Source organism: Pogona vitticeps, chromosome 7, assembly GCF_051106095.1.
Source record: "Pogona vitticeps strain Pit_001003342236 chromosome 7, PviZW2.1, whole genome shotgun sequence".
Lineage (NCBI taxonomy): Eukaryota > Metazoa > Chordata > Lepidosauria > Squamata > Agamidae > Pogona > Pogona vitticeps.
In genome coordinates this window covers 15,584,819-15,611,024 of record NC_135789.1, presented here as the reverse complement: position 1 = coordinate 15,611,024, position 26,206 = coordinate 15,584,819, and the positions used below count along the sequence as shown (strand labels likewise).

At 46.9% G+C, this 26,206-nt stretch overlaps 2 protein-coding genes across 2 annotated transcripts in view; both read left to right on the top strand.

Annotated features, from left to right (window-relative positions):
- The window catches only part of MOB3A (MOB kinase activator 3A), a 337,768-nt gene that overhangs the window by 15,415 nt on the left and 296,147 nt on the right, over positions 1 to 26,206 (top strand). The window lies entirely within an intron of this gene.
- MKNK2 (MAPK interacting serine/threonine kinase 2) lies at positions 704 to 26,206 on the top strand. Its single transcript, XM_078378825.1, has 14 exons — positions 704 to 855; positions 3,375 to 3,551; positions 8,946 to 9,027; positions 9,758 to 9,859; positions 10,465 to 10,562; positions 12,351 to 12,430; positions 12,685 to 12,758; positions 13,232 to 13,336; positions 13,907 to 13,962; positions 14,393 to 14,488; positions 18,155 to 18,349; positions 18,526 to 18,690; positions 19,188 to 19,231; positions 19,650 to 26,206. Exons 2-14 carry the CDS (start codon positions 3,504 to 3,506, stop codon positions 19,909 to 19,911), a joined length of 1,407 nt encoding a protein of 468 aa, XP_078234951.1. The 5' UTR covers positions 704 to 855; positions 3,375 to 3,503; the 3' UTR covers positions 19,912 to 26,206.

Below are 26,206 nucleotides of genomic sequence, written 5' to 3'. Positions count from 1 at the left end.
AGTAAGAGCGTGACCTGTAGTTGGAGGGTCACGAGAGATCTGGGTTGGTGTGGATGCTCTGCTACAAAGGCCACTCGGATGCAACAAATCGAAGTTGACCCAATTCTGCCCCCTTCCTACCTGCCCTTCCCCTACTGCCTTGGTTTCCCTCTCTATCTCCTGGAGCGAGGCCACCCCAAGGGCCGGGGCACTCTGCTCATGCTCAGAGGCCCTTCCCGCCTGGCCGGCTGCTCTCTGCCCTCCTCCCCTGCCCCAAAGGCAGAGGCCGCCAGGAGCTCAGGGTCACTGCCTGCCAGCCAAGCCTGCCTGCCTTCCTTCCTTCCTTCCTTCCTTCCTTCCTTCCTGCACTTGGTCCATGCTCAGAGAAGCCAAGCTTCCCTGCCTTGAATTCTCTATCCCTCTTTCTCTCTCCTAGAAAAGGAAGGCCCAGAAGCGATGCACTCTGCCCAGGCTCAGAGGCCCCGTCAACCCTCCTTCCCTTTCCGCACTCTTTTCATGCTCAGAGGCCTCGCTAACCCTCCCTTCCTAGGCTCGGGGGCCCTTCCTTTCTTCCTTGGCTTCTTCCCTCTCCTTCTCCTGCCTGAACGACGCTCTGCTCACGCTCAGAGGCACTCCCAGCCGGGCGCCCCCTCTCCCCCTCCCTCCTAGGAGAGCTCAGCTGATGCAAGCCGCCCCGGCCCCGCCCTCCCCGGCCACGCTCCGCCCCCTCCGCCCCTTATATAAAGCGCGTCTCAGGCGCCCCCGCGGCAACTCCGCCTCGCTCTCTCTCCCCCCGACCTCTCCCTCCAGCCGGGCGTCGGTGCCTTTCCATCCGCCGCAGCAGTGGCGCCGGCACTGCGGAGCTGCCCGAGCCAGGTAAGCCGGCAAGGGGGAGGGAGGGGAGAGAAGAATTAGAGAGGGAGGGCGAGAGGTTTGCGGGGGGGGGCACCGAGAGAGCGAGACACCCCCCCTCCCGCTTGCAGTCGGCTTTTGCAAAAGTCAGTGTGTTGCGCCCCCCCCCTTTTTAAAAAAGCATGAAATAAAGCTGCATTGAATGAGGGGGGCGGGGAGGGAGAGAGAAAGAAGGAGACAACCCCCCTTTTTTATTCAGATCGGTCCCCCTCCGGCTACATCCGGACTCTTGTGGTCTCGGTTCTGCTTTTTGTTTTGTCGAACCAGTGCTATTGTGTTGCTTTTGCAACAAAACAAGAATTAAATCGGGATTTATGAGAGAAAGGGAGCCGTTCCACCCCCCCCTCCACCCGGGCTCCTTCCTTTCGGGTGAAGGGCTGAGCCGATCTCGCTTTTCCAGAACTGCGTCTCGTCCACCGTCCCCTCCCCACCATTGAATAAATCTGAATTTATCTGAGAGACACCCTCCCCTTTCTCTCAGTCCTAGTGAGTATGGAAGTCTCGGCCTACTGTTGCAAGAACGACTGCATTGTGGGTCTCCCCCCACCCCCAAATTTAATCATGCCAATATATTCCTGCAAAAGAAAGGTGGGGTGGTGGAGAACCGGGTCTTAACCCTCTCCCCCCCAAATTAAAAAGCAGACTCCTAATGTTCTCTGCATCTCTGCTTTTTTTCCCCTCCCTCCCCTTCTGTTTTTGCAAACGCTCACTCGCTGCATCGCCTTTGCCAGGGAAAGAGGGGGGTGGGTGGGAGGGAGATTCAATGCCATTCCCCCCTAACCAGCTTTGCAAGGAAAGAAGAGATGGTGGTGAGGCTGCAGATGGAAAAGGACGGGGGGGGGCATTGCGCTAATCTTTCTGCTTCTCTCCCCCCAATAGTATTTAAGAGGTGGCTGTAGATGGGGGAAGGGGGAGAAGCACCCTTAATGCAGGGGAAAATTCTGGTTTGCAACCAGATCACGTTGAAAGTGGTTGGGGGTTTGTTTTTGTTTTCTTTACGGGGAAGGGGAAAGAAAAAATATTAGAGGGGTGTGTGGTAGATGTATTGGGGGGATGGTGAGCAGGAATTATATATTAAAAGGCTTTTAAAAAAATTAAAGGGGGTGGGTTGGCATGGATTTTATTCCTGGTGGCGCTGGAGTGAAAGAGCAGAATCAAATGAACACCATGCAGACTCCCTTTCCAACCCCGGTTTTACAGATGGGGGGCCCCAAGGCGGTGACAAAGCGGGGTTCAGTTTTACGGGAAACAGCCGTGACTTTGGTATTTTGGCCAACTTTGGAGCCGCCTGCTCTAAATTGGGGGTACAGTATTTCTCTTAATTGAGACCGACAGGCTTGTGTGCGGGTGTAAACAAAGCGAGATACATGGGTATGTGCGTGGAAAAACCTAAAGCAGGTGGCCATCCAAGAGTAAAGTAAAGTTTGGTCTTTACGGATCGGCCTCTTTCTTGATCTGTCCTTATATTCCTATAAAAGACAGCGAGAGAAAACACGCACCCTTTTGGGGGGGGCGTTGACGCTTTCCAAAACCTAAACTTGCTTCATTTTTTTAATGTCATTTTTTTAAAAAGAAGAGAAAAACAGCATGGATCTCTTTCCTCCACCAAGGGAATAAATGTTTTCTGCAGCTGCCCTTTGCAAACTAATTAATCTGCTCCCTGGCAAGGGCCTCTTAAAGAACAGCTGTTAAATATTTCAGCATTATATATGTGTGTGTGTGTGTGTGTGTATATATATATGTATATATATATATATATGTATGTATATGTATGTATATATATGTATATGTATATATGTATATGTGTGTGTGTTTATATATGTATGTATATGTATATGCATATGCATGCATGCATGCTTTAAAAAAAAAGAGGATTCCTTATTGTATTGTTTTGCTTAAGCCGTTCCTGCTGGGCCCACGGCACATCTGTCTCCTTTTTATTATCTCTCCCCCACCCTTAGAAGAAAGAGGCCAAGGGTTTGTGTGTGTGTGTTTGGTTTGGAGTCCCCGTCGCCTCCTTAACTGGGTTTTGTTTTGTTTTTTCATTTCCTTTCTGCATTTCTGGACTTCGGGATCGACTCCTTTCTTGAGGTCCAAAGTGCAAGCCAGGAGAAGGAAGCGGCACTTTTTTTTATTGCTATCCTTATTTCGTTGATAATATATATATATATTTTAAATCTTTCAGTCTGTTCTCAGACTTTGGTCAACTTACACATCCCTACCAATCACGCAGTGACAAAACTTGGGTGGAAATTAAAATGTACTGACACAGACTATGGACCTTGAGGTCTTATACGGGTTGTTTCCGACAAGTTTTAAAGATGTGAATAATGTAAATGCAGGCAAAAATAACAAGAAACCGCTCCTGGTTTATTCCATGAACTTCTGACAGTACAAAGTTGCAATTTGGAGGGAGGTGAAAAAGTGGGTTAATTTTTTTTCCTGAACTCTCTTTAACACCTTCCTTCCCTCTCACTTTTTAGGACCTCCATCAGTCGATCTGGATTAGCTCCATCTAAATTCCCCACCCTTTCCTTCCCATCTTTTGTTTCTTCTATTTTCCCAAACCTCCTTTCCTGCATTTTCTTTAAAAAAAAAACAACAACCTCAAGATGGTGCAGAAGAAAACAGAACTAACAGGCTTTCATCGTTCTTTTAAGGTAAGGGGTGATCGTTCTAGCTCCCCCCCCAAAAAAACACCTCATCATGGTTTAATTAAGCTGGGTATCTTTGGATCTGATTTAGAGATTTTGGTCTGGATTGAAGAACCAATTGTGAATTTGGATTTCTCTGGGGTAAATAGAAGGGTTTGTCAGGGAATTATGAACCTCAACGGAACATGCAGTTTGTCAGTTTAAAAAACAAACTCATAAAGCCGCTTTAAAAAGTGATGCCCTCAACTTTTCTTCTAAGCGCATGCAGGCTTCTGAGTTACACTGGACTCCGAAGCAGGCAAGATGGCTGATTTATAGGCTGGGATCTGGATGTTTTTATGTCATTCGTGAGGCATGTCCCTTCTTAGAGACTCCATTCCATAATGCTCACCCTCCATCCAGCAGCATTTGGGGGGGGGGGATTGACCCCACTCTGTCCTGGTTTTCAAAGCAGTGTGTTCAGGTGGGTTGCAAAGTTGGATGGACAGTGAGATGTTGTGGCGGGACCAAAGGGGAACCTTATTTCTTCATGGAGGGGGAGGCGTCCTCAGCCATGCAGAAGCGGACTTTTTCTTCTAGATTATTGTTGTGACGAATTTCTGGATTTGCGGGTGGCTTCCAGAGCACAGTGTTAGTGCAACGGTTGCATCTGGATTGAGAAGATCTGCTTTAATCTAAAAAGAAAAGAAATAGTCAAGCTTCTAGTCCTTAAAAATGCAAAGATAATTGCCAGCGGCTGTTTCCAAGCCTCAGGAAAGATTCTGGCTGCCAGAGGGGTGCCTGCTTTGAAAAATGCCAGGCATCGTTAATACCATAGATGCCCCCCAGTGTGCCGCTGTGGTTTGCTTGGCTTGGCCACGACATCTGTCGGATGAGCCCTCGAAATGTGCAGCCTTCGCCTTTTGCTTGTGAGAGAATCTGGGATCCGAAAGCTTCTGGCTGCCGCTTTGACATGCCCTGGTCTCCTCGGCTTCACTGGTCTCTCCGTCTTGTGCCCATTACGCAGGTGGGGGTGACTTGAGTCGGTGAGCGAAGGAACTTGGGCTGATCGAAAAGTCCACCCCAGTTCACGCAATTCCTCCGCCGGGGTTGTCGAGATTTCTGAGAACCACCCCGGGATCTGTCTTCTTCCCCACCCTGTCCTGTCGGTTCACATGGTTCACATCGTCTTCACTGCTGGCTGTACCTAATTATGGGATGTTGGCAAGCGCTTCCCCTGGAGCGCGTGAGGGCTGGCGTTGCGTCTCTTGGGTGCTTGGCCGGACTGGTTATGCCAGTCTCGCCTGTCTCTCAGACAGTAGCTGCTGAGACTCAGCTTTGGGGCTTCCCCCCTCGGTAGTGGGAGGCTTGGCTTCGCCCCATGGTTGTCTTTTTCACAAACAAAACATTTTGTTTCCTAGGCTTGGGTTTCTCACCAAAAAATAAATCTTTTCTCACATTCCGAAGCATTTATATTCAGGCTTCAAGTCGGGGAGGTGGGGGGGGGAAGTAACAAAGGCAATTCATGTTCAGACCCCGTTCAGAACACTTGGTTTGCCTTCACTTCTGCGTCCCTTGAAGTGCAAGCCTTTCCCGGCTTTAAACCGAAACAGACCTACCCAAGCTGCTAGTCCTCAGAATGCCAAGGAAACGGCCCGGCCAGCGGGCCATACAGGCGGACTGTCCAGGGCCAACGTGGGAGGAGACCCTGGGGAGAAAGGGGAGCTTCTGAAGGTTTGCATACCTCTTTTGAAAACTTCAAATGGTACCTATGAAATGGAGAGTTGGCCAGATTGTTTAAATGCAGGGAGCGCTGAGTTCAGGGGAGGGGCGTGTGTTTCTAGGCGTTGTTGGACTACAGTTCCCATTATCCCACATACTGTCTGGTTTAGGACAGGTGGGAGTTTTGGTTTGATGATTTGGGGCTGGAAGAGTGAATTTTTGCCTGAGCTCAAGGCTTGTGGGATTTCAGGTTCCCCTTCTGGGATTTTTGAAAGCTATTTGGGGAGCCATTTTTATGTGTGTTTCGGCGTCAAGGGGGAATTTGTCTGCTGAATGCAGCCCTGTCAACCCAGAAGAGAACCACACAAACCAAACCCCTTTCTTCGTCCCGAGCAGAATATACCTGTTGAATCAGTGCAGCTGGCAGTACTGTTGATTTACTTATTTGAAAAACCAGCTCTGCCTGTCCACCTGTAATTAAAAATGGGACTCTCCCATCCTCAAAACCCAAGGTGCGGGTTTCCATTTGACACACGCCCTGGCCTGGGTCACGGTTGGGATTTTTCCACATGGGCTTTGTCATTGTTTCAGACGGCTTTGCCTTGGGCTTATTTGCCGCCCTGGGATAATTGTCTGAATCTGAAAATTGGTGACCTTGGCGGTTCAGAAGAAAACTGGAAAAGGCTGGATTGGCTGCGTATGTGTGTTCGAGAAAGAAACGTAGACTCTCCAATATTTTTGTAAAATCATTCTGGTCATAGTTTCCAAAGAGGTAAAGCTGCCGTAAACCTGTCGTCTCTGGGCATAAACCAAAAACAAAAAGGATCACAGCGCCATAAAGGCTTAGCTTGGTTGCATGGAAAAACAAACCCCCCAAGTTCTGCATGTATATTTATTTTTTTTTAAAGTGAATTAAAGAGCACTGTTTCTTGGCATCGGCTTGAACAGCAGCAGCGTGATATTAAAACTCAATATTTTGCAAAACCAGGCAGGGGAGAGCAGCCAGAAGGGGCTAGAGAGTGATTTGGGCGGGGGGGGGGCGTTGTTGCTGGCGGACAGTTTAGGGCAGTCGACCGAACAGATGCACTGGTGTTTTATGGAGTCTACCCCTCGGTTTGTGTGGGTGTTTTCGGTTTCCTGCTGTGCTTGTGTTGTGCCTGCTTTCTCTCGCTTAAAAAAAAAAACTTGCAAGAGGGCAGGAATGATGTAACTTCTGTTGTACCTCGTGGTCTGGGTGCGAGGGTGGCCAAGAGGCCCAGGAAAGGGGAAGGAGGGATGGGCATCGAGAGAGGTGGCAACCTTACGTAACCAAAGCTGGCTTCTTGCCGTGTTTTTTTTTTAATGGTTTTAATGTTAAAAAAGAGAAAGCCAAAGAGAAGGGGAAAGAAAGAGACACCAGGGATGTTTTGTTCCTCCCCCTCTCACCCCCAAATAAAGAGACAAAGGATTTTGATGTGTTTTTTTTAAATGCTAGATGCTAAAAAAACCCAAGGATTTTGCAAGTATGCACAGATTTGAGTCTAGTCAGTGTGGAGGAGGCGAGGCTGCACGGTGCTGCAGTGTTTCTTGTATGCGTGTGAAGTTTGATAGGCTGGAAAAGGGCGCAAAGATGAATTTTCGTGAAGTTGAGTGGGGGGGGGAATCTGGCGACCGACACCCCTGTCGGTGAGGAGATAATGGAGGCAAATCATGGGCATCAGCACCTCACACTTCACTTTGCAAGACCAGGCAGTGAGTGGGCGGCTGTCTGGATTTCAGATGCGACAACCCGAAACGTGGATGTAAAGTTGCATCCAGCTTGACATCCCAACTTGACATCCCAGGGTTCTTCGGCCAATAAGAGTTATTTCCCCCATTTTTTAATCCTTGAATGACCAGCTGTAACCATCCCGTGGTCTTTCTCCGTCCTCTTCAGGACTTCGTTGGTCACTCTCTTGAGTGAAGACATTTCAAGTGCTCTGTTGCTGTTGTCTGTCCTGTATCGTTGGCCTGATTTAAAGTTTCCGGGTTCCACGCAATACAGAATAACCCAGAAGCCGTAGCTGGTGTCCGCTCGACATTCTCAAAGTGTGCCGGAGTGGGGAGGAACGAGGGTTTGAGATGGGAGCTTAAACCTCAGGGCAAGCCGAGGGAATCCCCTGAGCATGCGCAGAGAGTGCTATGCAGGATACCCTTGTGCATCAAGGGACTCTGCTCGTGCTCGAAGGATCCCTTCCCTCCATCAGGACGAAAGGGATGGTTCGGTGCCTACAAATGCGGCACCTTAGCCAGTTTGTTGAGAGGTGGTGTTGCTTTCCAAAGAAATAAACACCAGAAAAGGCTTTGGGCCGCGTGTGGTTTTTCTCTTTTTGCTGAGTCTGCTGTTTGGGCGAGGGCGACGCCAGCTTTCCTTTTTCCTGCTGGGAACACCGCCCGGCGGCTGGCTGCTGTGGGTGCCCTCCCAGTTTGTCCTCCAGGGCCAGCAGCTTCAGCAAAGGGAACGTGGGAGTTTTCCGGCTCAGGCTTCACCCATTCCATATCATCAGCCTCTCCTCCCAGCTGATGATGGGGCTGGACGACTTTCCCGCCACCGCCTGTGGCTTGTTCTGCCCTGTCACCCCCTGCCGCCGGGTCCTGGGGAGTCGCCTACCTTTGCCTGTGTGTTTTGATTTTATTATCAGAGGCTGGAAGGAGAGAAAAATGTGGAGAAGCTAGTCTGGACGTACAAGACGCCTCTCTTTTCGAGGAGAGCATGGCTAGGGTTTTATTATTTTATTTTATTATTATTTTATTTATCATTCATTTTATTGTGAGCCGCCCTGAGTAGACATATGTCTGGAAGAGCGGGATAAAAATCTAATAAATAAATAAAATATTACAGGTTTTCAAACGAAGCCCCAAAAGTTACTAGTCCACAAGAAAGATTTTTTTTTGAAAATCAACACACACATTTTGCTGTATGTTTCTTGTAAGCCGCCTAGAGTGGTCTTAACCGACTAGATAGGCGGGATATAAATAAAATAAATAAATAATGCAGAAGAGCATTCAAGCAAATACAGCACAGACAGGGGTGAAACCCATGGCCGTCTGACCATCTCGTAACCACTTTGTGGCTGGACAGGAAACAGTGAAAAGAAGTTGAAGACGGACAAAGTTTCTGTGTTGGCTTGGATAGAGGCAGGTTTCACTAAGTATCAGTAAGCCTGATTCACAGTAACTGCGTGTGTGTGTGAATTTTTACAACATAAATACAAAGAGAAAAAAAAGGGAGAAATGCACAGAATGCCATCAGGAGTTAGAAAGTGTGCTGTACGTCTGTCTCAAAAAGTATTGGGCTTAAACTTACAGTCCAATTAAAGTTTTGACTAAATCACCCTGAATCTTCCTGCCATGAATGTTGAAGAGATAATACTTATTTTTTTAGCTACAGTAAGAGGAACTAAGGTTCATGCCCTTGTAAAGCCATAATGAGGGTTAGCAGCTGGCAGCCTGCCACTCCGACCAGCCGCCTCCACAGCTTCATTTTTATTTTATCAAATGGGGGAAATTTTAAAACCAGAAAGGAGTATATGTCTTGGTGAGAATACCCCCTTGCGCCAAATACCGCACACTTGGCCTCCCGTCCCATTGCTTTTAGCTGATTTTTACGATCCTCCAAACCAACGTTTTATTCTGGTTTGTGCTTTTTTTTACACAACTTTTTTTCATCTGGCTTTCTAGGGCCAGAATCCTTTCGACCTGGAATTTTCCCAAGCCAATCACCTGGAGTCAGTCTTCAACTTTGAATGTCCGTCTCGACTCGGTGAGCAACATTGGGTTCCAGTGTAAAAGCGTGGGAGGGAGGGGTGTTTCATTTAATTACTGTATATTGATTTGCTTGATGGTAACGTATAAAAACAGTCCAAAATTATGTTGTTCTTGCATACGTATATCTGTCGGATTTTGCTGGGGGGGGCACTTCGAGTCCCCAGCTTGGGAGAAAAGTGGGCAAAGAATCTGAAAGTACTGCAAATAAATATATTTTTATTCACCCCTATCCGTTGAGCACGCTTAGGGGTCTTGAATCTGACTGGATTGCAAGAGGGCAGTATTGAAAAACATCCTTTTTAATGAGAGCAGATGAATTCAAAGGACATGTGATAGTTCGGCAGAGCCTCTGCATGCAGGGGCAGTCTATCTGTTGAATGCCAAATGTGAGAGATGGAGGGGGGCAGAAAGAGCTTACTTTTGTGCCCTAGTCACTCCCCTCAGGAGTGTTCATCTTATCCCTCTTGGAGGGCCACCATAGGCTTTGGGAACTGGGGGTGGGGGACGACATCTCTCTATTTCCCTGATCTTCTAAAGGATAAGTAGAGGGCTCAGTCTTGAATTGTATCTCAGTTGACAGATGAAGCTTTCCATCAGCTTCAAGGCACGGCATGCCGTGCCGTTAAGTGCCAGAAATCAATATGTGTTTGGCTGGGTTCTGTGTTCGAATTCTGATTTACGAAGACTCTTTCTTTTGTTTTGGATACAAATTCTGGTTGGACTAGACATGCCTTCAAGCCAGCCCATTGATATCCCAAACGCCAAGAAAAGGAACAAGAAGAAAAAAAGGTGCCGGGCAACGGACAGCTTTTCAGGGAGGTTCGAAGGTAAGGATACTGTCTAAAGTCAGTGGTCCACTGTATGGTACACTCTGAGTGAGGAGGAAGGGGGCGCTTATTCCTGTCTCCCTTTTGGGCAAGGAAATTTCCGTTTAAACTTCTCCTGGATCACGGGGTTGCTGATAACAAAAGGCTATTGTTAAAAGAGCCGTATATCAACATGTTTGTGCAATACCTTCAAAAGCGGGTTTGTACACGAAGGAAATCTCCGTGCAAATCTCCCAGACCCAAAGAACAAAGAAAGCAAACAGCTGATGCAATCCTTACAAGGCCTGAGAAGAAGAAAAGAAAAACCACTTGAATTTGCACGATTTGCACGCTGTGAACTCTGCAGGTTGTGCACGTTGTACTCCAGGCCTCGGTGTCCTCTCTGGAAACGCTCAGGGCCAGAAGCTTAAGAGATGGAGGGACCAGGGGTCAGGATCTGGAATAGAAGAACGGTCTGTGTTCCATTTGTCCTGCTGTGCCTTTTAAAACTAGAAGCCGGCTGGAAATACTGTACCTGGTTTGTGGTTGAGAAATGTCATTCTGAGGAAACCTCTCTGAATTTTGCATTTCTTTTCCGGTCTTCTCTTCCCCTCCGGGGTCTTCAGATGTTTACCAGCTCCAGGAAGAGGTCCTTGGAGAAGGGGCTCATGCGAAAGTCCAGGCCTGCGTCAGCCTCATTACCAACAAAGAGTATGCAGTGAAGGTACGGGTTCCAGTGACGGCACTCTGGAAAGCGCTGTGTGTGTGTGTTTTCCGTCTGGGAACTTGGGGCTATTGTGTGTCCCGTCCTACAAGGCCTCCGGCGGGGAGGGTGGAGAATCTGAGCCAAAATCTGTGGGTGTGAGAAGGATGATCCTAACTTATTTTTTGACACCTGCAATCATGGGTTTTTGGGTCGATCCACAATTGCAGGGCGGGAAGGAACAGATAAGAGGTTGACTCGATCAGATTGGTGGCGGTCAAGGCAGCCGTGAGAGTAAGGCTTGAGGGCTGGATGAAATCCAGGTTCCTACTTTTAACATCTGACGGTCCTTTTTATTTATTTTTATTTTTCCTTTTATTTTGTTCAAGGGGGGAGAGTATAGAAGTATTGCGTGCGGTCAAGCCGGCAAAGGGGGTGGGGTGAGGTGTCTGGCTGTCCTCCAGAAGCACAAGGGGGTTGCTTTGTTTTCCCCGCTTCTCTCTTGGGAAAACCTGCCCTACCAAATTCTTTCCCGGGGCGTCCCAAACAGTGGACGCAGGACGCCTGTCGGGTGATGTTTGAGTCAGAAGGCCTGGTTCTAGCAGTGTCACGTGTGTGTGTGTGTGGAGGTGGCAAGGTTATGACCCACTCCTGCCGAGAGGGAGAGGAACAGCTGTTGTCTCTTTCTTTTATTGCCAGGAAGGAAAAAAAAAAACGTAAGGAGGAGGAGGCAACTGTTTTTTGTGGGGTTTTGGGGGGGCTTGGGTTGTGTTTTTAAAAAAAGAAAAAGGCAGCCCCAAAAGAAAGCCGAAAAGGGGAATAGAATTCTTCACCCTCGGCCCAAAATCTCTTCCATTTCATCCCTGAGGCTTTAAAGCAGCCATGCAGAACATTTCTAGGGGGGGTTGCACCCCCTGTAAAATTGCCCCTTGCTTTCCTTCACTGGGGTGTATTAAAAGGGCGTGATTGGTCTGCTTGTTTATTTTGCAAATTTGATTCTTGCTGTGAGATGGGGGCGGGCGGTTGCAACTGGGGGGAATGAGGAGCCCCCATGGGCAGACCCTCAAACCCCTTTCAAAATGACTTCTTAAAAAAATTACGGAAAGCAGCTGCCAAGAGAGTAGCTGTTCCTCCCCCATTTCCCCTTTATTTTGCTTTTCAGATTAAAAGCCACAACTTCTGTCATTTTGGAAAATGGGGCTTTGGGAGAGATTGCATCGGGGTGGACTGCTCTGCGCAGCACACTTGGAGGACGGAGTGGCAGGGTTTGGGCAACACAGAAAGAGGCTTTGAGCACATTTTGCATTCCAAGGCTGGAAAATGAAACATGATCATTAAATTCCTCCTTGTTCTGTGCCATCAGGTTGCTTGTGAAGTAATCTAGGAGTGGTTTTTACCCCCATTGCCCCTCCCAGTCCTCCAAGTGAGTTTCCATGGCTGAGTGTGGATTTGAACTCAGGGTTCCAGAATTGCAGTCATACATCCTCGGGATACAACCTACTGATCAGAGTCCGTTTCATATCGTCTTCTGTTAATTTTTAGAGGGCGAGGTGAATTCTAATGGCCAAGGTAATAGGTTTAATGTTTATGCTGAAACATTGGTGCTGATGTTTTAGCCTTGAGGGTATAGCTTGCCTAATTTCCAAGCTTTGGGAAAGCTCCCCGCATGCAGAAAGTAAGCCTGTCAGAGGAACATCTTAAAGCCTTTTTCTTGGGGTATTTATGGCAAGGCATGCATGCTGATCATCCGGTGCAAATTACCTAGCTCAACTTTATTGCCCCTCTTTCTTCTCCTCACCCCCTCAAAAGATAATTGAGAAGCGTCTTGGACACATCCGAAGCCGGGTTTTCCGAGAGGTGGAGATGCTGTATCAATGTCAAGGACACAGGTACCTACTGGGAGGTACTCACGTGGAAAGATCTGTAGCTTGCTTGCTTCATGGGGGGGGGGGGCTCAAATGTATCTGTGTTGTAGGGCTTCAGATAACATGCAAAGAGAGCGAGAAAGTAAAGTGTGTGTGTATATATAAAATCTTCCTCCCTGCATTTAGAAAACCAAAAGTTGCTTTTGAGAATGCATGCATGCCTTCCTCAGATCTGGTTTAATTCCTTTTCTGTCCACGGGTTCTGTCCTTTGTTTTAGGAACATCCTGGAGCTCATTGAGTTCTTTGAAGAAGAAGACCGTTTCTACCTCGTGTTTGAAAAGATGAGAGGAGGCAAGTTAAATCTGGAAAACTGGTCGGTCTGTGTGTACAAAAGAGGGTGGCGGCAATTGAGTGCGGAATGGTAAAATTGTTTTGAACTTCAGCTGCTTTAGGGCAGGGATAGGCCCTTTCCGGCCGGTCGGGATTTGTTGTTCCTCCACAAGTCCTGTGCTGATTCAGGGATTTGTGCCTCTCTGTGGATGAAGCCCCTTAGAACCAAAACAGGTCTTTAAAAGTAAAAAGCCTGCCTGTGTTCTGACACGAACGTCCGGCCGGCCTCTTCGGCTGGCAGATTAGCTTCTGTTTTCTCATGGATCGATTGGGGGAGATGGTGTGTTTTCCATCTCGGGAAATGCAGCACTGAAAGGTTTGCGTGTCTAGTGGAAGAACATCATATGAAGAGGAAATGAACGTCTGACCTGGAGTGATGCCCGGCTGATAGGTTTGTTAAATTGGCTTTACTTTATCTCTGCTTCATTTTCTAGGCTCCATCTTGACCCACATCCACCGCCGGCGCCATTTCAACGAACTGGAGGCCAGCATGGTGGTCCACGATATTGCCAGTGCCCTTAATTTTTTGCACAATAAAGGTGAGCGAATGGGGGGGAAAAGGGCCTTTTAAATCAGCTTCTGGGGTGGTCGTGTTGGCGAATGCTCTTTTTCCTCTCCTTTCGGCTTGATCTAAACCTATATGCTGCTTGTTTTTACTGCATCATTTTCAAAATAGTGTCTTTGAATGGGTGAACAAAGTTATTCTGCTCTTTAGGTTTAGCACCCAAGCTTCTTAAACTAATGGCCATTATTGTCTATAAAGTGGGTATTTCTATTATTGGAATGCATGCAGTAACGCCCCTGTTGAATGAGTTACATTTCAGAATTTGGGGCTCTTAATGGGCATTTCTCCAGCAAAGTCATTCATTTGAAAGGAATATTTTTCTTGGGAGGAAGAATATAGCTTATGAATTAAGTAACAAGATTTAAAGGGACAAGAATTTCCTGGCCATCTTTGCACAGGCACCACAGTCTTCTAACCTAGTTTATGCTTTCTAAAATTTCCCCGTTGTTAAGCAAAGAAAGAAAGGGTTTCAAGGATGCTTGCAAAAAGTGTTGACTCAACCGTGACAGCAGTTTGCTTTTTTTCCCTCCCTTTTGTTAAACAGGAATAGCACATAGAGATTTAAAACCAGAAAATATTCTCTGTGAGAGTGCTGACCAGGTAAGCTATACCTTAAGTGTGTCTCTGATACGATAGGTCGGATCATTGTGTGGCCTCTTGGAACCTCACATTTTAATTTCCAGTGAAGAATTGTATAATCCAGGGTTGCCCTCTTATTAATTAGCAGCAGTGTCTTGCTGTAATTTCACAGGGCTTCCCTTATGCATGGGCACACTGTGGGTAGGATTCTGGCCATTAAAACCAAATGTAGGTCTAAATGCTTTTGGTGTCTCTTACACTGCTTTGAGTATCTCCTCCTTTGCGAGGGAAAAGCAGGATAGATATTTTTTAAAAAAATATATAAAAATCTCAAGGTTTTGCATGGGAAATTCCATCTGTACAGTGGGCTTTGTTCAAATATAACCATAATAGTTAACAACAACAACAATAGTGGCTGGCCTTAACCTTCTCTCTTTATTTGCAATCCTAGGTTTCCCCGGTAAAAATCTGTGATTTTGATTTAGGAAGTGGGATCAAGATGAACGGAGACTGCTCTCCCATCTCCACCCCTGAGCTGCTCACTCCGGTAAGCTTTAAATAACAGGAGACGGGAGTTCATGCATTAGGTATTTATGTATTTTTTTAAATGGTCTATAATAGAAGGGCAACCGAACATCCCAGAGATCCAGGTCCTGGTCTGTCCTTGCACTGTGCAATGTGGCCCAGTGTCTTTGTTTCTCCTGCCTTTTGGCCTACCTTGCAGGGTTCTTGAGAGGATAAAATGGGCAGGAGGAAAGCCATTTACCCCACATGGAGCTCTTTATGTTGTGCCTCTCTCTTCCAGAACTCGGCTGAGACGTCATTTCAAATATTGTTTAGCAACATGGTTCTCGACGGCTTTTAAATGTGTAGTTTTGGGCTTTTTGAGTTAGGAAAGGAGACTGTTACCTTGAATTCACAAATCTGCTTTTCTTTATGAGAGGACCCTGCCTTGACAAGAGAGGCCACGCAGTGTTGCAGGTGTACTTTCTGCGTATTTCCCCCCACCTTTCAATACATCTTATTGCCTTTGAATTGAATTGACAGTGTGTTCTATGTGTAGTGGGTTAATTTGAAGTCGAGAATCCTACCCTGCACTGGCTAGTGTTTTTATGCCATGGCAATCTTCCATTAAGCCTTTCGATATCTGCTTTGCTGGTTCTTGCATTTTCCCAACAACCACCAGGAGGGAATTGAACACAAAGTCTGACTCAATCGCAGGGCTGAGTTGAGTCAGGCTCTCTAGCGTGGCCAGCCTGGCTCTAATATATAATGTTTAGTCTTTAAGGAGCCCTGTGTTTTTGTCTTCTGTTTTGCTGCTTTGAATTCTGCCTGATAGGGTGGCTGTGCAAAGGACCTTGTCTGCTCAGCCGGTTTGCGCCCTCCTCCGAGACCTGGTGGGCCTTTAAAGAGAATGGCTTGCGTTGGGTTACATAATGGTCTTAATTTCCTCTTCCCTTCCCCCCCTATCCCATCCCACCCCGCCAGCCCCATCCGGCTTCCTTTCCACACAGGTCTGGCAGGCTGGTTTTAAGAGAGACGTCGAGCGGAGGGGTTTTTTTGCTCTTAGCAACAGCCGAGACGATTGGCTGCCCGATCTCGGCGTCGGGGCTCTCCCCTCCACCTCCCATCTGTCTCTCCCCACCCCACAGCTTGTTGCGGAGGTAGAAGTGGGTCAGACGGAGGCTTGCGTGTGGGGCGGTGGGGTTTGAGCGGAAGGAAAGAGGGAGGGGGAGGAGATCTTGGCTTGCCTCTCTGCGTTTGGGAGCCAGATTTACTGTCGGGCTCAAGGGGTGGGTAGTGCGGTCGTATGCGCACTGAAAGCAGATTATGCATCTGGTTGAATTCTGGCTTGCATCTCGCTTGCGCTGCTGGAAGGTTATATTTTCTTCTCCCCCTTTTTTCCTACCTTTCCCCCATCCGCTGTTTTGTGTCAAAAGCAAAAGCAGATCCGTTACATCTCAAAACTGTTTTGAGAAAAACCACCATGAAGGGTGTATGTGTGTGTGAAATCTTTGGGGAAGAAGGAGCAGTAAGGAAAGGGGGAAAGGGAGAGAGCGCCGGCTGCAATGGGGAGGGTTGGACAAATGGGGTACCTAGCCAAATAAAACCGGACAAGCTGCTGGAAGACTCGGCCCTCGTTTGCGAATGCTGTTGGCATTGGCTTGTAAATCATCCTTTCTGGAGCGTTGCTGGGCTCTGGAGAAGCCAGCCTCTCCCTTGCAGACCTGCGGAGGAATCTGGCCGAGGCGCCCAGCCCCTGCCCTGGTCTTGAGGCTTTCCTCTGGGTCAGGTGTTTTTATTGGCTCACCCCCTTTTTGAAAGGGAAGGGCGGCCAGACCTACCTCACAGGGTTGTGGTGGGGGGGGAAGGAAAGCCGTTTACACCGCCCTGAGCCTACTGACGGAAAAGCAGGATTTTAATCTAGCCAACAAATAATGAGGAACAAACTTCCCCTTGGCATCTTCAACCTATTCCGTGACAAGGGATGCCCAGTCCCCTTCGTATAAGGAACGTGTTTAAAAGATGTAATATAGAAATGGCTTTGCATGTGTATCTCTCTCACACCTCTGTGCTTCTCTTTGCTCTATTTTCTCTCTTCCCTTCTGAAATCTAGATTTGTAAGCTCCTTGCAGGTGGAGACCTGCAGAAAATACCATGTATATTAGCAAGACTACATAAGTGCACACACCACGTGTCTCTCTTGAGTCCAGGAGCAATGCAGACTTTCATCTCTGGAGGTTGAGGCCATGTTAATCATCTATGTTTTTCTGGCTCCTTCCTTCACCTTGTTTTTCCCTTTGAACGTTGGCGAGGGTGAAGTCCTCGGCAGCCAGATCTTTCTGCGATAGATGCCCTCTTGGTGCTCAAGAAAGCTTCCCATCTAAACTCTTCTTTCCTCTGTGATGACCAGACCTTCCACTGTTTCTTTCTCCTCGGCACTAAACACTGAACTGTTTCAGCTTTTAGATGCCCTCTCCCTTCTGGGCAAAAATCACCTTGGTGAACCCTGCTTCAAAGTCCACTTTGTTATTCCTTCTGCCATAATTAGTTCTGCTTGGGCAGCACTTTCTTGTGCATTGTTTTATAATACAGTATAGAGGTAGACTGTGCTTGGGCATGGAGGCTTAGGCCTTCCTTGGCAATCTGCGCACCGAGAACTCCCAGTTTTCCGCTTAACTCCCCTTTAAAAAAACAGATCACTTGGTGATACAGGGTGGGGGTCTCTCTGTTCTTCCAGTCAGCAGTAAAGCCACAACCAGGAAGTGTGGATCAGAATCGAATATAACGATGCTAACATGTGTTTGGGTGTGCCACGTGACCCAAGCTGATTTCTTTTAAAACATGGAAACACTTCCCATAGGCTTGGCGTGATCATATCTTATTGCATGTTATTCCCCCTTCATTGGGGGAGTTTGGATAAGAGTGTTGGTTTGCAGAGGTGGAGAACTCTGCATGCTTCCCCCCCCCCCCAGCCACCTCCGGGTGATTTATATATTTAAAAAAACACCCCTTCCTTTCTTCTCTGAGGCATGGAAAAACGTTGGGCAATGGCTGGCTGAGCTTTTGACCCCGTGACTCTTTCCTTTTCCTGGAATTGCTGGGTCCCTTGTATGCTACTTGGCTGGCTTCCCTCGAGCTTGCCTGGAATGCTTAGGGGAAGAATTGTCCTTGGAGGATGCAGAGAGGAGGGGACCACAGTCTGTGCCGGGTGAAACCAGGATGGGGGAGGGTGGATGTGTGTTGGTTGTAGCCAGCTAATTCCCCCCCCCCTTTTTTTAGCCAAGCCAAGGTGTTGCCTTCCAGAAAGTTGTGTGTTTTGTGTGCCCCCGTGTCTGTTGCAGGACTGGTTGGTTGGCTGGTCCCAACCCAGCATCCTATTTGTGGCAGTCATTGGCTGAGTGCTTCTAGAAATCCTGCTGAGAGGGGAGGGAGAGGAGGGGCAGGCTTTTCCTCCCCCCCCTTCATCATGGTTTTTCTCAATCAGAGGTAGACTGCCTCTGTGTGGGGAGGCTCAGATTGCAGCTTCCTGGAATGATAGCCGATAAAATTGCAGCGCATAATGAGAACACAGAGGCAGGCTACGTTCCAAGTTGTGGGTGTTTTTGTTTGTTTGTTTTGTGTTTGGTTTTCTTCTTTCGCAACAGGATGTGGATCTCGCACCTTAATGTCCCCTTGTCTTCTGTTTGGTTTTTCTTCCCACCCTCTCCAGTGTGGCTCAGCGGAATACATGGCCCCGGAGGTCGTGGAGGCCTTCAACGAGGAGGCATCCATCTACGACAAGCGCTGCGATCTGTGGAGCTTGGGGGTCATTCTCTATATCATGTTGAGCGGCTACCCGCCGTTCGTGGGCCACTGCGGGACAGACTGCGGCTGGGACCGTGGCGAAGCCTGTCCTGCTTGCCAGGTGAGTGGCCGAGAGTGCCCAGAATTCATATGGCTTGGGATAGAGTCCGGATGGCAAATACGGGTGTAGACTGTTCCTGTATGGGGAGGCTCGCATCTGCCAATCTCCGTCAGAACTTTGCCGGTGGAACCCGACCCATTCACTTTCCCCTCGTCTTTTTGCCTCCGCCTCTGCAGAACATGTTGTTTGAGAGCATCCAGGAAGGGAAGTACGAGTTCCCGGACAAAGACTGGGCTCACATTTCTTTCGGAGCCAAAGATCTCATATCAAAGCTCCTGGTGCGGGATGCCAAGAAGCGCCTGAGTGCGGCTGAAGTTCTCAAACACCCGTGGGTGCAAGGGGTGAGTTTTCCCTTCAAAGGTGGGGCTTCCTCTCTCTTATTCGTTCTTTCTTCGAGTTCCCACCTTGTTGTGTTTAGAAGCCTGCCGTTGGCTTTTAACCACAAGGGTAGGGCGGCGTTCTTCCGCCTGAAGGCGAAACAGTTTGTCTGGGGCCACATTTCGGTATCAGGGCGGGCGAGCCATTCAGTCTTGCTTTAGTTTATCATTGGGGGGGGAGTCAGATTGGGGTGTCGAGAGGGCAAAATTCAGGAGGCCTTTGGGCTTGAACATGGCTTTGGGGCTTTGCCAAACATAAATTTCTCCTTCCTTCCTTTCAGTAATCAACTACCTCTTTCCTTCTATTCATCATCAGCTCCTTCCTTCCTTCTTTCTATTCATCAACTCCTTCTTTCCTTTCTTCTCTCTTCATTTCTCATTAACTTGATCTTCCTCCTTCAATTCATCATCAGCACCTTCCTTCCGTCCTTCTATTTATACAGTGTCCTCTCTCTTTTTAGTGTGCTCCAGATAACACGCTCCCAACTCCAATCATCCTGCAAAGGTGAGTACAACTCCAGGCAAGCTTTCTGAACAGGGGAGAAGTTCACATTTCATTATCCACTGCAGAACTGTTGATGCCTCCCCCCCCCCCGCATTGTTGAATTGGGTTTTTACCCCATTTTGACTCTATTGCAGAACTAATTTTTTCCCAGCCCCGGTGACAGAATTGGCTTCCCCCCCTTGTTCTTGGCATTGCAGAATTCATTTCTGCCCTCCTGGTTGCAGAACCGAGTACTCTTCTCATTTGGGAGACATGTTTTCCTTCTTTTTCTGTTTTTGGAAATGCCAGTGGTTGCAGAATTGAGTTTTCCGCACTAGTGCAGAACCTTAAAAAAAAAAAACAAAGCCACCGCTTGATGTCCATATGAAAGGAAAAGCAGGGTGGACTTTTAACGGACACTTTTTCGTGTCCTGTGCAGGAACAGCAGTGCCAAAGAGCTGACTTCCTTCGCTGCTGAAGCCATTGCCATGAACCGGCAGCTGATGCAGAACGAAGAAGAAGCGGCGGAGGAGGAGGAGGAGTCTCATCCCATAATTATCAAAGCTACCTCATGCTCCATGCAGCTTTCACCCCCTTCGGAGTCCAAGCTGGCCAAACGGCGGCAGAAGACCAGCTTGGCCAAAGCGGAGGCTGGCCAGCCCCGGCTGGCTCCCTTAGTCCTGGTCGGCGACCACATGTGACTTCCTTCCACCCCGTCTCCTCTTGAGTATATCATGCCGGGCTTTATCTTCCGTTTCCCATTCCTTTTGTCCCCCTTTTTTGGACAAAAGAAATTTAATAATAATAATAAGCTGTTTGAGTAGCTAGGGGGAAAACACACACACACAAGAGAAATCGAGAACTCTGTTCAAGTTGGCTGGTTTCCAAGGATAATTTTGTTTGTATGTTCATTTGTTTGTTTACTTCCTGATTTTTGTTTTAACACTGGCTGTCCTTATTTTCCCCCCACCATTTTTTTAAAAGAAGCAGATATTTTAATCTACTTTTATCCCCGTGAAGGGTTTTCTCTACTTGCACACACATCCAGTATAATTTTTGCTTAAATTTGATTTTCTTCTTCTTGTGCTCTCGAGACATAACGTTGGGTTGTTCCCCTTCCCTTACTTGAAGGAAGGACAACTTCAGTAACTGGCTGTTTGTTTCTCTGTCTGTCTTGTTCCTCCTTGTACTGTGAAAGATGGGGGAGGACCTCCCCTTTTACAAGTCCTCAACCATTTTTTAAAATAGTATTCTTATGTTGGGGCGCATGACTTTGTTCCATGCATCTACTTTTCTGTTTAGTTTGGCTCTTTGATTTTTCTCTTTCTCTTTTGAAATACTTTATACATACAAATCCTGAAACTGAAATCAACTGCAATGTGTGGGCCGAGGAACCCGGGATTAGGGATTTTTGCCTTTTGCTTTGCTCCAGGGAGATGTAAGATCGGCTGAACTCACAAGATGTGTCTGCGCGAACACCGTTAGATCATTTCAATCGATGTTGGGGGGGATTCTGAGATCTGCTTTGGGTGAGGGAGGGGTTTGATGCCTTCTCATGAAAGACAGCCAAAGAGCCGTCTTCCAGAGCCCTTTCACCATACAGTATTGCAAATCCCAGCGATTCTTAGGATGGCGCTACAGGTTACAGTGGTATTGAATGAACGCAACTGTGTGATGCAGGCACCTCTGCGATTTCTCATCCTCTTAGCTCTGAATGTTCCCCTGAACACCAGGGAAGTAAACCAAAAGTGGGGCTGGTGGATTAATGCTATGGCGAAGGTGGGCAGAAGAGAGCAGTGGGACAACCTAGCCGAGTGATAGAGCTAACACTGTTTTGTTGGGTTGTTTAGTTTTGTTTTCGGTCCTTTGTCACGCTCCCCCAGTGTACTCTGCTTCAGATTTTTCAGGGCACTTAAATTTTTGTTGGCAATATACCTCTCAGATCCGCACTTCGGTTTTCCTATCAATGGTCAAACTGGACATGGGGGTGTGGGGAAGCCTGTTTTATTTAAATCCAAGTCTGTTTTGGTCTCAAGTACGATAGGGTAGTGTTTGAGTTGTTTTGTTATTATTTAAAGAACGAAGGGTGTTTGTAGGTGAATGGGTGGTTTAGGGCCAGCCATAACCAGGTCTGGACTCACTCCTTATTTTTTTTTTCCGGGACGGTGGAGGACATGATGGAGCCGTGTAGCGTGGTCTTGTGTTGCCAAGCTACTGCAGAAATGAAAGTATAATTACCCTCCTTAATAACAGGGAAACAAGACAATGCAAGGTGATAGAAACACTCACCCCCCCAGGGGCTTTCAGGACTTATTTTTAGGGTTTATGCACATGTGTGGCTGTTTGTTTGCTTAACTAGTTATTAGAAGGGGTTTCTAATATTTTGGTGAACATCTGTTTCAGAAATAGAAAGCAAAATCTTTGCATTCTTTCCCTATGCATCTAAAACAAAAGCAAGAAGCTGTTACCGTGAAGCTAGCTGGAAGTTTTCAAGGGATGATAAGAGTATCTGAGATGGTGCAATGACAGCAATCAGAAACCTGTTTTGCATTTGTGCTGGGGGTTACAAGCAATCGATGATAGCTGTATTCAGTGTTTCTTCTTTCACGGCAACAAGAAGCTGGACTCCTTGCTAATCCAGGGATAATTTTGTACCTAATTTGATTTCTTCCTGAAAGTAAACCTCAGTATTTGGAAAACTTTCAGATTTACAGGATGGTGGAACACTGGGTTCAAGTTGTGACAAAGAGAAGCAGGTTAGGAGGGTTTCTCATAGTAGGCACCCCCTCCCTCCCCCAAAAAAGCTTAAGAAACAAGACAGAAGGGGGATGTTAAAATTATATTTGGTTAAAAGGTTGTTTGAAAACAACTTTAATTGCTCTCTTCTTGCTCTCTCCACATCTGCCGGCATTTTTAAAATCTTGGCCATATTTCTATATTATAGCATCATGCACACAACCCCTTCATTTGGGGGAGCCCTAACTACCCCATCCCTTTAAAAATCACACCTCCCTCAAGTGCCCCCCCAATAAATGCAAAACAGCTCAGTCTTAAGAGCTAGAAAACTATGGATAGGCTCGCCCCCCCCCCCCCCAAACGCTGCAGACTGACATCTGTTTCACAGTGATTGCGGAAAGTCTGAAGGGTGCCTGTATAAGCGCGTTGTGCCCATTTGCCAATGTGAAGGATCCACCTGGAGAGAGTTTGGGTAGCCCCTCCTCTCCTCAAAACCCGAGCCAGTTCCTGGTTTCTGTTGGGTTTTTTGGGATGTGGGCACAGGCAGTCGCCCTGACGTTGACCCGAGTTGTCATCGGAAGGTGCACAAATGAGAAAAGTGTACCTTCCTTCCTTAATCAAGATGGAAAGATGTCGCGTGTGCCTGTGGACTGGTGTTTGGGTTCCTTCTCCTGGGATTGCTGCTAGCGGAGAACTCCAAAGTCCTAAGAGGAGAATAGCGGCTTCTCTAGTTGGAATATTAAATGTGGGTCGTGGTGGTCCTGTCCGACCGGCTTAGATGGGATGTCTAGCTGGATCTTTGGGGGCCTGCCTCTGAGTAAACACAAGTTGCTAACTTTGCTTCAAGTCCAATGGCCCCAAATGGCTTAGGGTGGAGACTTAAAACATGGTGTGATGTGTAGTGCAGTGGGGCACTAAACTTTATGGATTTATTGCTTAGGAGATGCATCCCGAGTCTTAGGAGGAATTGAATCCCTGAAGGACTCACTTTAAATAATGCCTGAAATCCCTTAGTAACCAGCAGTGCCACCAGTTTTTAGATCAAAATTTGCCAGTGTGAAGAGCTGGTGGCAGAAGTGATGTTTTTCCTGTTAAAACCTCCTCTCCTGAGGTAGGCAGCTGGAAATAACTGTGTCGGTGTTTTTGGAACCATACTTTCCTCTGAAAAGTTTTTTAAGGAACACAAATCTAACAATACTACTATGCAATAGGTGTTCAGGAGTGGGTGATAGAACAATTTCTAGATATCTTGGCCGTTTTGGTAACTTTTCAATTTGGGAGGATCCTCCTTTTCTGACGAATGAGCTGGCTGAGGTTCATTCACCCTCTCCATTTGTAGTTGCTTTCTTTTCTTGCCATGCAAATTTCTCAATTGGATGAGAATGTTCTTTGGGTTGGGGAACCGCACTGGCCTCCGGCCCTTAAACCTGCTCATGCGGCCACCCGGAAGAGCTGTTTATTATTATTTTTTAAATGAACTTCTGTAGTACGTGTAAAAGAGAAAATTTGCATATAATGCCTTTTGTGGTGGGTTGTAGATCATAGTCTTACAAGGAGAAATACTTGAACAACGTATGGTTGCACACGACTGTCAGGGAAGCCACCATAAGGCTGCAGGTCCAACAGCTTTTTAAATGTTCCAGGGTGGCACGTCTTACTCTTTCAGCACAAGAAACCAAGCTCATCTTGGGTTGGCCATGCAAGATTTGAGGGGGGGGGGAAGCAGAAATGCTTATAGAGCCTATGAAAGTCTGGAGGAGAGATCTTGGGTGTCTCTAGGCTACAGACTAGAAATCCCTTTGGGAACCCCCCCCCCCCTTTTCCTCTGCCTCTCAGCATCCCCAAAACAGAACCCTGAACACGGTGGGATTGGCGGAAAGGGGTGAAGAGTTCCTGGAACAGGGACCGAGCTCATTAAAATGAATTTGGAGACTTAATTTGGGGGCAGAGATATAAAACGGTGGCAGAACTTTGGCTGTCTGGAATCCAGCAGAAACAAAGCCACCTTGTTCTCTGAAACAAACGGAAGTACAAAAGCTGGCAATATAAGCGCTTCGCTCCCCTTCCTGCCCCCCAGTTGCATTTTTGGTTGCCCCCCCCGGAGGAAGTTGGGGCGGATGGGATTCCCTTCTTTTTGGTTCCTCTTTGAGTCATTGGGAGAAGTACCTCCTGCTGTCTTTTTTTTTTTTTTTTAAGGGCAAAACATGGAGTGATGGGGAAGCTCTCATGATATTTGATCCCAGTGAGACTCCTTCCCTTCAATCTCCTTTTCCCAATCAGGATATTTCTCAGGATTTTTTGTAGCACTTGGGACATTTTCTCAGAGGTCCCTTTTCATTCCCCCCCCCCCCCGGACATATGCCCAACATTTTAAGAAACATAAACAAGGCCATAGAGGTCGGACGTGTGGCAGGATTGCCTGTGGGTGATTGATCTTCGTGTTAAACATCCTCTTTTTACTATTTGTCAAGATAGATATCCAGGAAAAAAAGCAAGTGGATTTCTAAAGTCGGCCCCTCCGTACTGAGGGACAGCCCTCTCAAGAGGCAGCTGTGCCATGTGGCACGAGATGAGTGCTGCTTCATTTTTAAGGGACTGATTTTTCTGAAGGATGCATTTTGCTTCGTTGTCCCTGCGTTCCACAGATTGGGAAATTGTGTAGACTGTGGATAATAGGTTTGTGACTCAAAACGTATCCGTCAGCAATTCAGGTTTGGGATGAGGTGCCCAGCTTCCACAACTGAAAGGGCTGATTTCAGGTGCGTAACTGGCCTTGTGGAGCTGGTGTTTGGCACTGAGAAGTGTTACTGAATTTAAAATAATTGTAATAGGAACATGACGGTTGAAATTTCCTTGCAGTTCTGTGGCTTGCTGAGATGGGACAGAAAAGGGCAATGAAGTTTTAAGGTTTCACTCTTTGGGCATGGCCCTGACACAGCCAGCAAAGGAGTGTATTCGCCTGGGTGATTTGAAGTTTGTTTCGAAGATGGGGACGGGAGGGAAGAGGAGAAGGGATTCAGTGAAGCATCAAATGAGACAAAAGATTTATAAATCTCATCAGGAGCAACGGGACAGAATTTCACAGTGACTCCTCGGATGTGAATAAAAACGGTTGCCTCCTCCTTCATAAAACCTCCCATCTCACAGTGCACCTTTTTGTTTTGTACGTGACCAAAATTGTGAAGGTGCTCAAAGATTTCTTATCTCTGTTCAGAGATCAAAGAGGCATAGAACATTTCGGAGAAGGCGAAGAAAGGTCATTCTCCTCCCCGGGGGATGCCTGGAACGGTATGCTTTAAAATTTAATTGTGAGGTTGCATTGACTCCCAAGGAGTTTTGGGACATATACAGGCTTAGGAAATAAAAATATTCTCTTTTATTGGAGAGATCTGACATGGTGCCCTATTGAAGCCTAACACAGTTCCCCTGGTTTGCAGAAGCGTTTTACTGAGTTTCGAGGGACTGAAGACCCCAAATACTCTTGGCTTCTTCCCATGGCTTCCTCCCGACCAGCTAATCTTACTCCATTTTGCTTTCCAGGTCTTTGGGCTTAGTTTGTCTTTGATTGCACCCAGTTGTTTTTTCCCCCCTTTTCAGTTTGCAATGATTAAACTCTTATGTGCCAAAGTTGTTGCTTTTGTTTTTAAAATTCTCCTCCCCTCTCCCTGGGCAGTTTTCTTTTTATTTCCTTTTTTAAAAATATATAAAGAAAAACTTTTTCTCGGAAAGCCTTTTTTGTTTAGCACCTCCAGTTGAGTTTTGTTTCTGCATATTCGGGGAGAGGGAGGAAGGAATGCCTTGAAGCTGTCTTTTGATTTAATGTCCTCTCTTCTTCCATTCATGTCAATTTAGAACTGTTTAGTAATATTTTACTGTGAAAATGTGGCTTTTCTCTCTCCTTTTTTTTTAATGAGAAAAAAAATCAGTCCAGGAGAAATACTTTCCTCTGGCTATGATACAAAGACTGCCAAAGGTTTTTGTGTGTGTTTTTTCCACATAAAGTCATCTTTAAACGTACTGCTGGGGACTTGGGTGTACAAGAGACAGTCTACCAGCCCGGGACTGGTTTAAAAATAAGGAAGGATGAAAAAAAATCTTTAAAAAAATTTAAAATACAAAAACAAAAAACCAAGCACTTTATTATGTACCAGGTGAACTGATACAGCTTGATGGGACTTTTTTTTCCTTTGTAACACCTTGTTGATGCCAGAATTTTTTGTATTCTGTTTTGTAAGAATTTAATAAATGCATTGAAACACA